Source organism: Trachemys scripta, chromosome 9, assembly GCF_013100865.1.
Source record: "Trachemys scripta elegans isolate TJP31775 chromosome 9, CAS_Tse_1.0, whole genome shotgun sequence".
In the NCBI taxonomy this organism is placed as follows: Eukaryota; Metazoa; Chordata; order Testudines; family Emydidae; genus Trachemys; species Trachemys scripta.
This window is the reverse complement of record NC_048306.1, coordinates 923477-939639: the sequence shown is the minus strand read 5'-3', so window position 1 is coordinate 939639 and position 16163 is coordinate 923477. Positions and strand designations below refer to the sequence as shown.

Here is a 16163-nt window from a genome sequence, read left to right as displayed (position 1 = left end):
TGGGGAAGACAAACTTGAGACAGTGATGCAGATAGCATTTCCAATTAGTTTCCAGGTGAAGGGGAGAAAGGAATTTAGGGCATAGGTGGAGAAACAGGCTAAGTCAAAGGCAGCTTTTTTGTTGGGAAAAGACCAAATCAATGAAACTGCAAAATAATCATGTGTTCATATGTACACAGCAACACATTACCCTTCTGATTGTTTCTACCTTTTTCAGTGTTACCCTCCAAGACCGCAACCTTATACACACTGAACTGAGTGAAGATGCTGCTAGGATCACACCTCTCTGCTTCCTTCACTGCCTCTTTTGCCTGTTGACAGAAAAGATTAACGCGATTTTATCGCAGTCATGACAAGGAGTCAGTAACACACATTGTAGTTGGGTGAGCTAAACTGAGAGAGAAGATATTAATGATTATATACGTGCTGTATAAATCCACAGCTGTATAAAGCTTGGTGTTTTACAGACAAAAAAAAGTCCATGCCCTGAGGATCTTAAAAGTCTTAAGTTATCCATAGCTGAAAAACAAAATAAAAGTCACAAAAATAAGCTTTTGAGCACATATAGAGGGACAATAAATGTTAATGTTGCAGATAAATGTTTAGAACTCAAGAAATGCTAAAATTACAGTTGCAAACACACCCTTAATTCTGACCCCTTAACAATACAGTCGTTAATTCCAGGGTCACACACTGTTTCTCAACTGATACAGAATAACATCAGACCATTTCTTCCACAACCTTGAAAGTTTCACCTTGTGAGCTAAGAAGTAAGAGTGAAATTCAGCCCAGTGCAGGCGGCCAGCACAAGGCATAGGCTCTATTACAGTCTCACTGTGCTGACCCGCTGGATGGGGTGAAATTCACCTTGAATGAGGTAGGGGTCTGCAGAGCATCTTATTTATAAATGACTCTCCTGGACTCTACTTGGCATACACAGCATACATGGAAACAGAAGTTGCCACATATATTCAAGGTTAGATAATCGTGTTTTGCTTTGTCCCTGTCTAGTGGTGGCTGGAAGAAAAAGGTTGATGAACTTGCTGGGCATCCCTGATTCTCAGATGTGGGTCATTCAGCTCTGGCAGTTCAGGCTCTTGCATTTAGATGTAGAAGTCCCAGGTTCAACCTCTGCTGTCAGGGTATGTATGGGGATTAGAGCTGGATGGACTTCTAAAACTCAGGCAAGCTTCCTCATCATGTAACCCATACCACTTAGTGTGATGCTCTGTCCCTCTTTAGTGGTGGCTGGGAAACATATAGAGATTGATGAGCTGGCTAACAGAGTGGGACCTTTTAATTCAGGCAGTCAAGGCTTCTGCTTTAAGATCCAGAGAGCCAGGGTTCTATGCTACTGCCAAGGACCCACCCTGGGGTACAGCATAAGTGAAGAAGGCTAGTAGTGCCACCAATAGTTAACACTGTCGGACACTTCAAAATACTATTTCCAGTTGCTTATAACATTGCCAAACTTTGTCCCTTCAAGCTAGAATTTTCCATGCTGAGTGTCTGCCTCTGGCTGAATTTTTTTGGAAAGTTTCAGGTCAAATGGTTCAGCCATTTCTGAGGATGAGATTAAGGAAAATACATTGTTTGGCCCAAATTAAAAGAGTATTATAACCATTTTGTTAAGAAGTTCTAGAGCCTTCATGCTTTGGAGCAAGAATTTTAAATTTGTCAGGGCAGTTCTCCTAGTATCAGAGATGCGCCTTTTGCTGTCCCTTGAAAATTTCGCCCAAATTTGCCAAGCTAGGAGCCTTTGAAAAGTCTCAATCTTTACATACTCAGTAGAGACTTCTTAGAGTTTGGCAGCTACATTTTCTGATGATTCCATCTGCACTAAGCATACTCCAGCCCAGCCTGGAGGTGCTGAGGAGGTCTTTTGCTGAAATTGTTCCTTCTATCGGCCAGGGGGCTGACGGGGCACTGGGCACAGCAACTGAGAGCAGGGAGACTGTCCCTCCTATGCTCTCAATGCTCCTGATACTACCAAGCAGTCAGCATGGTGAAAGAGGATGCAGCCGAGCCTGATTTGAATTCAGAGGGATGAAGAATGATGGACAAAAAGAAGGGATTGCAGGAACCATGCAGGGGGAGGGAAGTAGAAGTTGGGGCGGGAGGAGGGTGGATAGGCACAGAGGGAGGCAAGAGCTGGAGTGGGAGTGGGGAATGAGTAAGAGTAGAGGGGGATGGGGTCCAAAGCTAGGGTGAGGGTTGGACAGGAGCAGAGGGTATATATGAGAAGAAGGGGACTGGGACAGTGGGGGACTGGTGGCTGGTCCATGGAGATGTTAATAGCCTACTACTGCTACCAGTTAGGGGATGGAGCCCAAAGCCATGCAGCCAGAGCCCGGGGCTGGAACCCAAAGCCTCGCAGCCAGAACGTACTTCCCTGCCACGCCCAGGCTTAAGCCCAGATCCTGAGCCCCACCTCCCCCTGGGAAGATGGGGAACTCACCGGCTACCTGCTCCTCCAGCATTGTGCCCCAGGGGTCTCCAGAGGGAGGCAGTGCCCAACACTTGCTGGAAGCCCCAGCAACCAACACCAAGGCATTCAGGAGCACCAGGGAGGGGGAGGAGCCGCTGCTCCCCCCTTCCCCATCACAGCCCAGGAGGCTGTAGCCCAGGGGTGGGCAAACTACGGCCCACAGGCCAGATCCGGCCCCTCAGGGTTTTGGATCCAGCCTGCGGGATTACCATCCCCGTGGCACCGTGGGCCCCGCTTTGCTCCAGGAAGCGGCCAGCACCATGTCCCTGCGGCCCTTGGGGGAGGGAGGGCAGAGGGCTCTGCGCACTGCTCTTGCCTATGGGTACCTCCCCCAAAGCTCCTATTGGCCTGGAACGGGAACCGCAGCCAATGGGAGCTTCGGGGGAGGTACCCACAGGCAAGGGTGGCGCGGTCAGCCCTCTGCCCCACCTCCTCCAGGGGCTGCAGGGCCGTGGTGCCGGTCGCTTCCAGGAGCGGCATGGAGCTGGGGCCGGCAGGGAGCCTGCCCTGGCCCCGCTGTGCGCTGCTGCCACCCCGGAGCAGCTCCAGGTAAGCGGTGCCAGGCTGGAGCCCTCACCGCGAACTCCTCCTGCACCCTACACCCCAACCCCCTATCCTGAGCCCCCTGCTGCACCCCAAAACCCCTGCCCTGAGCTCCCTTCTGCACCTTGCACCCCTCCTGCACCCTGACCCCCAGCCCTGAGCCCCCTCCCACACTGTGCACCCCCTCCTGCGCCCTGCACCCCTCTTCTGCCCCAACCCCTTGCCCTGAGCCCCTTTCTGCACACCGATCCCCCTCCCACACCCCAACATTCATGGCCCTGCAAGCAATTTCCCCACCCCGATGTCGCCCTCCAGCCAAAAAGTTTGCCCACCCCTGCTGTAGCCATAAGAAAAACCCCTGGTGGCCACATTTGAGAAACGCTGGTCTAAAGAACTCCAAAAAGCAACTCCGCCCTTCCAGAGACCAGACTCCAGTAAATTGTTCGCTATTTTCCCAGCCTCTTTAACTCTCCCCTTTCCTATAAAGTCTTCAGTTCCAGAAATGTTACTGGGCTGGGACACATGAGGGTGCAGCACTGCTCCCCTAACATCTGTCATACAAATTAGTAGAATACAGTGAGTTTCCAAGAGACTCTTACTGTGCTACAGGACCTGAGACTTGCAGCGTCAGGTTGGTGTGTACACAGGAAAGTGAATGCCCTCAACTTCATGAGAATATCACACTAGTTATTGTGAATCTAACTTCAAGGAGCAGCTCTGGCTGCACCTCACAGCATGTCTCTGCTCTCCATTCAGAATTAGAGACCACATAGGCAGCATCAGCAGGCAAGTTTGTACATCATTTGTAAAGTACAAACATAGCTTAGAACTCCATCTAGTGATCACTTAAAGCAAGTGCTCAAGATGCTTTTTTAATTTAGGCAAAATTAATTCATTTTGCAAGTCCTATCTTAAGAGTAGCAAGATTTTTAGACTTACACACAAATGATACTAGTTATGAGTCTGCTCTGGTGACACTAGCTGTTATGCTAAGAGGCACAAAGATAACTTGCGCCATGTGATCTCTCTAGGTCTTTACAGCTGTTAAAGCTCCCTCTCTGTAATGCATACTTCCTTGCAATCATTTTGTTACTCAGCTCATTGAAATTAGTGGTCTGATGACATGCTGAAATATAACTTTACACAAGACAGTCCATTTACCAGTAACTCCAAGGCAGCCTTGCTATACAGCAGGTTTTCAATCACATCAAGCTCAAACTTCTTGTCTTTCAAGGCCCTCCCAACTTTTCCACCTTTGTGTCTTTTTACATTGCTCCCCATCTGTCTGTTCCACCAGTGATACAGTCATGCTGCTTCATCTCTCTGAGCTGGTGCACTTTGAAGAAAAAACTTCTACCATGACACCCTTAATAAATTACCCAACTAATAATGTCCATGTCAAGTAGCAAATGGGGATAGTTTTATATTTCCATTTTAAAACATATTAGTATCAAAAACATTGTATTATCAAGACGTGACAAATCTCCACTTTTGCTATTTTATTTATCTGCTGGACCGCTTCTCTCTACTATATCATTTCTTTACATTGTAAGCTGTTTGTGGCAGAAATCATGCTCTCTATTATGTCTGTACAGGATCTAGAAGTGGGGGGACCCTAATGAAAACAAATATATTAATAATTAAGTGGGTACATTTTTAAACCTTAAAGTCCCAAGTGTAATCATGTAACTCAAAACAGAAAAGCTACAGAACAAACTTCCATTCCCCTTTAACCTTTCACAATTTGAAATCAAGTCCCATTGACACTGCAACACCCCGCCCCCACGCCTGCCCCCCCACACACACACACACAAATACTTTTTCAAGTTGTTTCAGATGAAAGTAGCAGGAAGCCATATTCCTCTGCAACTTAGCCAAGTTCTGATCTATTTGCCCAGATGAATAGAAGCTGAGAGAATAGTTATACCACTGAAGGGCTTCAGAGTAGTTTTTTGCCTAGAAAATTAAAAAAAAAAAAAAATTAAAAACAGCCACATTGAAGTTTAAATTGACTACATTTTCCTAAGCTAAATACATCAGGCTTCATAAGAATCAAAAGGTTGAAATAGTTAAATACATTCATAGATTCCAAGGCTAGAAGGGACCATTGTGATCATCTAGTCTGACTTCCCATATGGCACAGACCACAGAACATCCCCAAAATAATTCCTAGAGCAGATCTTTTAGAAAAACATCCAATCTTGATTTAAAAACTGCCAGTGATAGAGAATCCACCATGACCCTTGGTAAACTGTTCCAGTGGTTAATCAGCCTGTTAAAAATTTACACCTTATTTCTAGTCGCAATTTGTCTAGCTTCAACTTCCAGCCATTGGATCGTATTACAGACTTTCACTTCATTAAATATAACAGGGTCTAACCAGCATGGTTTCTGTAAAGGAAAATCATGTCTTGTCTGTGAGAATTCTTTGAACATGTCAATAAAGTAGTAGATAAAGGAGAATCAATTAACAATTTATTGAGGGCTTCAAAAAGCCTTTGGCTAGGATCCTTAAAGAAACTTAGTTGTCATGGGGTGAGAGGCAAAGTATTGTCATGGATTAAAAACTGCTTCGGAGATGAGAAACAGAGGATATGAATAAATGGTCAATACTCATCATGACTAAAAGTTAAGAGCAGAGTGACTTAAGGTTCTATATTAGGTATGTGGTGTTTAAGATATTAATTAACAATCTGGAAAGGCATGTAAGCAGTAAGGTAGCAAAATTTGCAGATGACAGAGTTATTTAGGCTAATCAAGACCAGAGAATGGGAAACACAATGGTAGATGAAGTTAAGTGTTGATAAACACAAAGTAATATACACTATAAGGAACAAATTGAACTATTCATATACCTCATAGGGTTCTAAATTAGTTGTAATAAATCAAAAAACGGACCTCGGCATCATTGTGGACAGCTCAATGAACATCTTTGCTCAATGTGCAACTGCAGTCAAAAACGCCAACAAGATGTTAGGATGCAAAGCAATGGGTTGGTGATAATATAGAAAATATTATAATGCAATTATATAAATGAATGGTGCAACCTCATCTGAATACTGTGTACAGTACTGGTGACCCCATTTCAAAAAGAATATTGCAGAATTAGAAAGGCATTCAGAGGACAATAAATTATTAAAGACCTGAAAAAACTCACATGCAGCACTGGTCGCCCTGCCTATTACTATACTATTAATGTTACCCAACAGTTCCCTTCATAAAACTGTTTTCAGTGACTTATAACTTTGCCAAACTTTAATCCTTTAAACTTAAAGTTTTTATGCTATGTATCTGCCTCAGATTGAATTTTTTTAGAAAATTTCAGGAAAAACAGTTCAGCCATTTTTGAAAACGAGGCTTGGGAAACATCTGTTGTTTTGCCCACGTAAAATAATTCTGGTGACTTTCTTTGAACAGCACTTTGGAACGGGGACTTAAAATTTGGTAGGGGTGGCGCTTGTGTAATCACTGTGAAAATCCATCCAAATCTGGCCAAGTTTTAAGCCTTTGAAAAATTACAGTTTGCGCATGCTCAGTAGAGATTTAGCTGCTAAAATCTCTGAAGATTCCATTCTCCATGAGTATACTCAATCCTCCCACAGCTCCAAGTGCTGGACAGACCATGTATGCACTATCCCCACACAGCAACTGAATATGTTCCATCCCCTGATAATTCATACATGTGACAAGACAGGGCATGCCCTATCTCCACCAAGCAAATGAGCAACCTTCCTCCAGCCCAGGACTAGGAGGCGAAGCTGGACTTCCCATGTCATGGCTGCTCCCAAGGACTCCAGGCCAGAGTGCGGCTAGGCACTGGAACTAAGAGCACGGAGCCTCTCTCTCCTGTGCTCTCAATGATCTCCTTGCAGGCCCCAGACAGCATGGAGGAGGAAGCCATCTTATTGGAATGCCGAGGGGACAGAAGTCAGAGCATGGGGAGAGAAAGAAGTAAGTTGGGATAAGGAGCCTAGTGAAACTGGAACTGAGACTGGCTGCACAAGGAGAGTGGGACTGGGAACTGAGGGGGGAGAGGAGGCTGGGTCCTAGTGAGAGAAACAGGGGTGGCGACCGGGAACTAGTTGTCGTTGGCTGCAGGAAGGAGTACTGAGGTCAGACAAGAAGCTGAAAGATGTGGGCAGACTGAGACTGGCAGGACAAAAAAAGTGGGACTAAGGAACCAGGGAGGAGAGGGGAAACAGTTCTGACAAGGTGCAGGAGAGAACTGTGATTGGCTGGGCAAAGAGAATGGGACAAGGAGTCAGGGAAGGGGCAAGAAATGGAGGGCATTTGGGCAAGAAATGGAAGAATGATACTGAGATTGGATGAGGAGCCCAGGAAGGAAGACTGACTGGGAGCCAATGGGGAGACAAGGGAAAAACCAACTGGAGGAGGAACCAGGAGGGAGGTGGAACTGGGACTTGCTGGGCAAGGAGGAAAGTGGAGAGGAGGAGAGGAAAGTGATTAGGAACAGTCAGCATGGATTCACCAAGGGAAAGTCATGCCTGACTAACCTAATTGCCTTCTATGACGAAATAACTGGCTCTGTGGATGAGGGGAAAGCAGTGGATGTGTTATTCCTTGACTTTAGCAAAGCTTTTGATACAGTCTCCCACAGTATTCTTGCTGGCAAGTTAAAGAAGTGTGGGCTGGATGAATGGACTATAAGGTGGATAGAAAGCTGGCTAGATTGTCGGGCTCAAGGGGTAGTGATCAATGGCTCCATGTCTAGTTGGCAGCCAGTATCAAGCGGAGTGCCCCAAGGGTCAGTCCTGGGTCCGGTTTTGTTCAGTATCTTCATTAATGATCTGGAGGATGGCGTGGACAGCACTCTCAGCAAGTTTGCAGATGACACTAAACTGGGAGGACTGGTAGATACGCTGGAGGGCAGGGATAGGATACAGAGGGACCTAGACAAATTAGAGGATTGGGCCAAAAGAAATCTGATGAGGGTCAACAAGGACAAGTGCAGAGTCCTGCACTTAGGATGGAAGAATCCCATGCACTGCTACAGACTAGGGACCGAATGGCTAGGCAGCAGTTCTGCAGAAAAGGACCTAGAGGTTACAGTGGACGAGAAGCTGGATATGAGTCAACAGTGTGCCCTTGTTGCCAAGAAGGCTAACGGCATTTTGGGCTGTATAAGTAGGGACATTGCCAGCAGATCGAGGGACGTGATCATTCCCCTCTATTCAACATTGGTGAGGCCTCATCTGGAGTACTGTGTCCAGTTTTGGGCCCCACACTACAAGAAGGATGTGGAAAAATTGGAAAGAGTCCAGCGGAGGGCAACAAAAATTATTAGGGGGCTGGAGCACATGACTTATGAAGAGAAGCTGAGGAAACTGGGATTGTTTAGTCTGCAGAAGAGAAAAATGAGGGGGGAAGAGAAAAATGAAGAGAAAAATAGCTGCTTTCAGCTATCTGAAAGGGGGTTCCAAAGAGGATGGATCTAGACTGTTCTCAGTGGTACCAGATGACAGAACAAGGAGTAATGGTCTCAAGTTGCAGTGGGGGAGGTTTAGGTTGGATATTAGGAAAAACTTTTTCACTAGGAGGGTGGTGAAGCACTGGAATGGGTTACCTATGGGGAGAAGGTGACCAACCCTCTGTGGAGAAAGAAGTGGTTCAGGACTACTTAGAAAAACTGGACGTGCACAAGTCCATGGGGCCGGATGCGCTGCATCCGAGGGTGCTAAAAGAGTTGGCGGGTGAGATTGCAGAGCCATTAGCCATTATTTTTGAAAACTCATGGCGATCGGGGGAGGTCCCAGATGACTGGAAAAAGGCTAATGTAGTGCCCATCTTTAAAAAAGGGAAGAAGGAGGATCCGGGGAACTACAGGCCAGTCAGCCTCACCTCAGTCCCTGGAAAAATCATGGAGCAGGTCCTCAAGGAATCAATTATGAAACATTTAGAGGAGAGGAAAGTGATCAGGAACAGTCAGCATGGATTCACAAAGGGGAAGTCGTGCCTGACTAACCTAATTGCCTTCTATGATGAGATAACTGGCTCTGTGGATGAGGGGAAAGCAGTGGATGTGTTATTTCTTGACTTTAGCAAAGCTTTTGATACGGTCTCCCACAGTATTCTTGCCACCAAGTTAAAGAAGTATGGGCTGGATGAATGGACTGTAAGGTGGATAGAAAGCTGGCTAGATCGTCGGGCTCAACGGGTAGTGATCAATGGCTCCATGTCTAGTTGGCAGCCGGTTTCAAGTGGAGTGCCCCAAGGGTCGGTCCTGGGGCCGGTTTTGTTTAATATCTTTATTAATGATCTGGAGGATGGTGTGGACTGCACTCTCAGCAAGTTTGCAGATGACACTAAACTAGGAGGCGTGGTAGATACACTAGAGGGTAGGGATCGGATACAGAGGGACCTAGACAAATTAGAGGATTGGGCAGAAAAAAACCTGATGAGGTTCAACAAGGACAAGTGCAGAGTCCTGCACTTAGGACGGAAGAATCCCATGCACTGCTACAGACTAGGGACCGAATGGTTAGGTAGCAGTTCTGCTGAAAAGGACCTAGGGGTCACAGTGGACGAGAAGCTGGATATGAGTCAACAGTGTGCTCTTGTTGCCAAGAAGGCTAACGGCATTTTGGGCTGTATAAGTAGGGGCATTGCCAGCAGATCGAGGAACGTGATTGTTCCCCTTTATTCGACATTGGTGAGGCCTCATCTGGAATACTGTGTCCAGTTTTGGGCCCCACACTACAAGAAGGATGTGGAAAAATTGGAAAGAGTCCAGCGGAGAGCAACAAAAATGATTAGGGGTCTGGAGCACATGACTTATGAGGAGAGGCTGAGAGAACTGGGATTGTTTAGTCTCCAGAAGAGAAGAATGAGGGGGGATTTGATAGCAGCCTTCAACTACCTGAAGGGGGGTTCCAAAGAGGATGGAGCTCGGCTGTTCTCAGTGGTGGCAGATGACAGAACAAGGAGCAATGGTCTCAAGTTGCAGTGGGGGAGGTCCAGGTTGGATATCAGGAAAAACTATTTCACTAGGAGGGTGGTGAAACACTGGAATGCGTTACCTAGGGAGGTGGTGGAGTCTCCTTCCTTGGAGGTTTTTAAGGCCCGGCTTGACAAAGCCCTGGCTGGGATGATTTAGCTGGGAATTGGTCCTGCTTTGAGCAGGGGGTTGGACTAGATGACCTCTTGAGGTCCCTTCCAACTCTGATATTCTATGACCTAGGGAGGTGGTGGAATCTCCTTCCTTAGAGGTTTTTAAGGTCAGGCTTGACAAAGCCCTGGCTGGGATGATTTAGTTGAGGATTGGTCCTGCTTTGAACAGGGGGTTGGACTAGATGACCTCCTGCGGTCCCTTCCAACCCTGATATTCTATGATTCTATGAAATGAGAAGCCTGAGGAGTGGAGAATGGGACTGGGGAGGCGAGTAGAATAGAACTAGGTCAAGAAGCCAGAGGTGGGAAAGAGACAGGACTGGAACAGAGGCAGATTGGAGGGAATGGGGACAGAAGGGTGGATGTTGGGGACTATGGGCAGAAGAGTCTGCACCCACTGGAAGCACACACCTCCAGAGCCTGAAATGGAACCCAAGAATCCTTAGTCTCACCTTTCCTCTGCTGTCAGCAAATAGCTGTGAAACTCACTAACAAAGTGTGTGTCCCATTCCCCTCTAGTTCTGGTCCACATAGAGGATGATGACATACTACTGGTATCAATTACTCTGTTAGCTCAAGTGGCAGAGGTCTGTACAGTGAATCTAAAAGTTCTAACCCTACAGATGAACCATGTCAGTGTCAGTATGATGTCATACGATGGAATTTGTTTCTTCAGTTTGTGCTGGAAAATTTAGGAAATTACACATAAAACTACAAGAGCATTATTACAGTTGCAAAGTAAAGCACTCAAAGGTGGGATATTCCAGAATTCAGAGGAAGTGTGGAGTTTTGGAAAAAATACAGGTAGGTATATCATTTGATTGATATGGAACTCAAACAATGTCAGGGAGAATTTTAGAGTGTAGTCCTGTTCAGTGGGTAGATCAAATGGAGCCAAGCTTGCAGACACCACAAGTGGAGTCTGGGAAACTGTGTCATGTAGGTGCATGCAGCCATGTGGCCTAACAGTGAAAGACACTGGCACACTATAGCTCACAGTTTGCGGGTAATGCATGAAATCATGTTGCTTATTGTATGAAATTTGTCTGCGGGGAGCAGTGCTCTCAGAGAAACAGAGTCCAACATCGCCTCTACAAAGTTTATTGCCTTTGTTGGTAATATTATGGACTTGTCTTCATTTATGCAAATGCCAAGGGCTGCTAAAAGTTGTATGAGAAACCTTGTTGCTGACCTGACCTTCTGACGAGACCAGCCTACCAGGAGCTAATTGTCTAGGTATGGAAACACCGTATAGCCCTGGGTGGCTCATCTGGGATGCTACCACAAAGAAAACCTTCGTAAATACACTGGTTGCTGTAGTGAGCCCAAAGGGGAGGGCCTGAAATTGAAAATGTTTGTGGCCAACTGTAAAATGTAGTGCAATGGGTGAAGGTCCACATGGAAATACGGATCCTTTATGTTAAGAGCCACAAACCACATCCCTTTCTGAAGAGAAGGGATTATTGATACCAACGTAATCATCCAAAATTTCAGCTTTCGAATAGATGTTGAGTCGCTGAAGGTCCAGGATGGGTTTCCACCCTTCGTCTTTGTGGAGGATTAGGAAATCTGGGGAGTAGAACCCCATCCCACAGTAATGAGGCGGGATGCAATCCATTGCCCCTCAATGTAAAAGGGATTCCACCGCCTGTTGAAGAATTATCTTGTGAGAGTGGTCCCCGAAGGGAGCCCAGGAAGGGGGTTTGTGAGGTGGGAAGGAGAGGAACTCTGTGGAGTATCCCTTATGGATAATCTCGTTCTGGTAATGGGCAAAGAGTGTAAGACAGCCCCAAAGATGACAGGGGAAGAGGTGGGTGGCGTCAATGGTGGTACACACATCTTGATCAATATGTCAAAAATGGCTTATGGCCAGCAGTTAACAGAGGTAGAGGCTGTGGCAGTATAGGGGGCCAAGAAGCAAGCTTCTGATTCCTCTGGTGCTTGTGTGGAGGTGCAGTTGGGCACTGGTAAAAAGGTACATGAGGATGAGGTGGCCTTGGGCTGATTCTGATGTTTCCTCCTGGGGGCTGGAGTATAAATCCCCAATGTGTACAGAGTTAATCTTGAATCTTTTAGTGAGTGCAGAGACTCGTCCATTTTCTCATTAAAGAGGTTGCACTTGTCAAAGAGGAGGTCCTGGATGGTGTTTTGGGCCTCCCTAGGAAACCCTGACGATTGCAGCCAAGAGTCCCCCCTACAATTAAACCAATGGCCAAATTTCTGGAAGCTGTTTTCTGCAGTGTCCACTGCAACCTGCAGGGCCTCTTTTGCCACGAGCTTCCCTTAATCTAAAAGGGACTGAAATTGGGCCCTGTCCTTTGAGGGAAGCTTATCTCTGAAGTCTGCAAGCCTGGAATAGTTATTAAAGTCGTATTTAGCTAACAAAGCTTGGTAGTCAGTGACATGAAATTTCAGGCCCGCAGAGAAGACCTACTTCCCCAGGAAGTCCAGTCTCTTAGAGCCTTTATCTGCCACAGTGGCCCTTTGATAGTGTGACAGAGCTCTTTCTGTAGCCATCTGTAAGTTCAGAACAAGATGGGAAAATAAAAATTCATCTCCTTTGGCAGGAACCAAGTATTAACTCTTAGCTTTTTTTGGTGTAGGGCACAGGATGCTGGACTGTGCCTTACCGCTCTGGCTAGTTCTAGTATGGCCTCATTGATCAGAAGGGCCTCCTTAATCAGTCCCTGTGGTTGTAAGATGGCCAGGAGCTGGTGCTGAAGATCCTGGACCTCCTCTAATGGGATCTGTAGGTTACTGGCAACCCTTTGTAACAGCTCCTGGTACTGCCAGTGGTCACCCAGCAGAGAAGACAAAGAAGGGGTAACCACATTGTCCAGGGACAATGAAGAGGCACTCATTGGATCTGTCAGGACCTGTGGATCTGGTTCCAGTTCTTCTCCTCGTACACCAATGGATCTGAAGGAGAAGGGCCCAGACCCCTGCCATAAGGATCTCACTTATCCCAATAAGGCCAGAAAAAGGAATCGATTGGTTGCAGGGGATCCCAAGGGAAACAGGGTGTGGGAGGTCATACCTGGAGAAAGAGTTAGTGTAACCCCTTGACCATCAGGGCTCAAGTGTCTCTGGGGAGATACTGGTGCAACTATCTCCTCTGACTCATCCAAGTCAGAGAACCGTTCCATCAGTAGTGGCAGAGCGATCAGTACCATGGCACTCCTGACAGATGATTGGAAATGGGACTGCTCCTGGGACATTGATATGGACTGCTCCTCCGAAGTTAGGACATTCCTCAAGAGGGCACGATTGGAAAGAAGTGGAGACTGTAGATAAGGGAGGAATATATCCTCCAGTATTATGTACGCCTCCGTAAACCCAGGTGTCCAAGGGCTTCCAGCAGTCAAGTCTGAAGGACTTGGTGCATCTGCAGCAGCCAGACGGTCTTTAGATGAACAAGGCAGTGCCAACAATAGATCCAGACCAGCACTTGTAGATGGAACTGGCCAACATCTGTCCTTACGCTTTGGTACTGAGGTGACCAACAGAACCAGCAGATCTTTCCTTTTATATGCCTTTCCCTCCAATCTGATGGTCTTCTGCAGAGTCAATTCCTTAGGTTCTGTAAGCATCATCTCACCCAACCTGGGCAGTCTCGGGGCGGAAGCACATTTGCCCATAAGAGTTCCCTAGAAGAGGAGTTGTTGGGCTTAAATGTAGAAGGCTCCACTCCACAACACATGCAAAGGCACTGCTGGTCAATTGAGGCTGATGTACCAGGGTGGGAGGGTCTCCCTAGCCCAGATCAGAGAGGGTCCTCATAGCCTTCTCTATCAGGTGTTTTTGTAGGCAAAGCTCCCAGGCTTCTGAAGTTCTGGGTGGGAATGAACGACTGACACTGCACTTTGCAGCAATATATGTGCCTCATTCAGACAGTACAGGCACCATTGATGTTTATCACTGATGGAGAAGAAGCAAGGGCAAGAGATGCAATTCTTGAATCCCGGGACTCTGGGCATAGTTCTGGAGCCAAGGAGTGGTTTCCCAACTAGAGGGAAAGAAATACTCTATGCTAACTATAAACTTTCACTACTAACTACTAAGCTAAGATATATAATTAGTTACATTTTTTTTCTTTGCAGGTTATACAATGGAGTGGAGGAGGACATGATTCTGACTTAGTCCATGCAGCAATAAGAAGAAACTAAAGAGGTGTCAACCTGCACTGTCTATTAAACCCTTTGTTGGGAGCACAAGGAGAGCTACTCCGTGTGTGAGGGCCAACAGACACTGCTTTGAAGAATTTCTAGACTCAGGGACATGGTGTGCAGGCATACCCCCACATGTAGAATATACATAGAGACCATTACTCCAAGAAGTAATGAGATTGTTTAACTCAGAAAGGAGATGAATAACAGGGGACATCATAAATGTATATGAAATAATGACAGGTCTAAGGAAGGGAGATTGGGGCCTTCTGTTCTTCCTGTCCCATAATAAAAAGAACGAGGGAACATTCAATTAAAGGTGGCAAATTCAAAACTGATAAAAGATTTCTTCACACAATGTGTAGTTAGATTGTGGAACAAACTGCCACAAAATGTCACTGAGGCCAAGAATTTAGCAAAACTCAGAGTGGGATTTGACATTTATATAGGCAAGTATCCATAGCTACAATAGTTAATGATAACAAATTTATGTATGGATATAAAACGTCACACTTCAGGGTTTTAATTAATCTTTAACTATTAGGGATCAGGAAGAGACCTTCATGGGAGGCAGATTACCCCACATGTGCTACAATAGGATTTCTCGCACCTTCCTCTCAAGTATCTGGTGCTGATAATTATTGGAGATACGATACTAAGCTAGATGGACCTGTGGCCTGATCCATTCTGGCAATAACTATGTTCCTATTCTAAAACCCTAGAAACAAGATTATTCTCAAGTTTCTGATGTGCTGTAGAGCACCTAACTGCTTGGAAATAAAGAAAAACATATTCTCTGCCTGGATCAGGGATCTTAGCATAACTTACTTTCCAACTAGGAACAGCCACAGCAAACTAGCCAAGAAAAGTGACTTTAAGACAGTGGCCCCACCCAGGAACTCTCTCCAATGGCAGGATGTGCCATGACAGGCACACCTGCTTCAAGTTCCCCTCAATCTAGCCATGAAAAGAATATAGTCTCTCCCAGTGTCCACTTAAAATCCCACCTCTGGGCATAAATTATTCAAATATACATGCAATAATCCACAGAACCCTCATGATAAAACTGTTTTCCCAGTTTCCAAAATAAAACAAAAATGTACAGGGATTTTTCAAGGGAGGTTGTGGAAACTCCTTCTCTGGAGGTTTTCAAAAGGAGGCTGGAACCATCTGTCTTGGATGGTTTAGACACAACAAATCCTGCATCTTGGCAGCGGGTTAGATTAGATGACCCTTGCGGTCCCTTCTAACCCTATGATTCTAAGCTTGACACCCATGAGTCCACCAATACTTAGTTCCCAGTTCCTTTCTGCCCTTGTTCCATGGCCACCCACTCTCCAGGATATCCACCTGTGACTAGTTTCAGGACTCTTCTGCCCACAACATAGGTCAGTGACTCAGCCATTTTTATCCTCCTGGCATTGGCTCTTCAGTTCAGGAAGGTCAGCAAATTAGCTCCTGCACTGGCTCCCAGCTCTCAGCCCCTTTCAGTCTCCCACCACTGGCTCTGTACCTCAGGTAATCAGCAAAAGAGCCCCACTTCCGGCCTCCTACTGTGCGCTCCATGTCCATAGGCAGCGGCAGCTCCAGGCACCAGCACTCCAAGTGCATGCCTGGGGTGGCAAGCCGCGGGGGGCACCCTGCCGGTCCCTGCGAGGGCGGCAGTCAGGCAGCCTTCGGTGGCATGCCTGCAGGAGGTCCGCCAGTCGCACGGATTCGGCGGCTATTCGGAGGCGGGTACGCGGAAGCCGCAGGACCGGCAGACCTCCCGCAGGCATGCCGCCAAAGGCAGCCTACCTGCCGTGCTTGGGACAGCAAGAAGTTACAGCCCCCCCTAT

General features: G+C 46.6%; 1 protein-coding gene across 1 annotated transcript in view; it reads right to left on the bottom strand.

Moving 5' to 3' along the window:
• TEX11 (testis expressed 11) overlaps positions 1–16163 on the bottom strand; it is a 111260-nt gene that overhangs the window by 50551 nt on the left and 44546 nt on the right. Inside the window, exons 16-17 of the mRNA XM_034782588.1 lie at positions 4850–4987; positions 209–311 (exon numbers count right to left, since the gene is read on the bottom strand). Of these exons, the coding sequence (XP_034638479.1) occupies positions 209–311; positions 4850–4987 (241 nt within the window). The remainder of the gene's footprint in view (positions 1–208; positions 312–4849; positions 4988–16163) is intronic.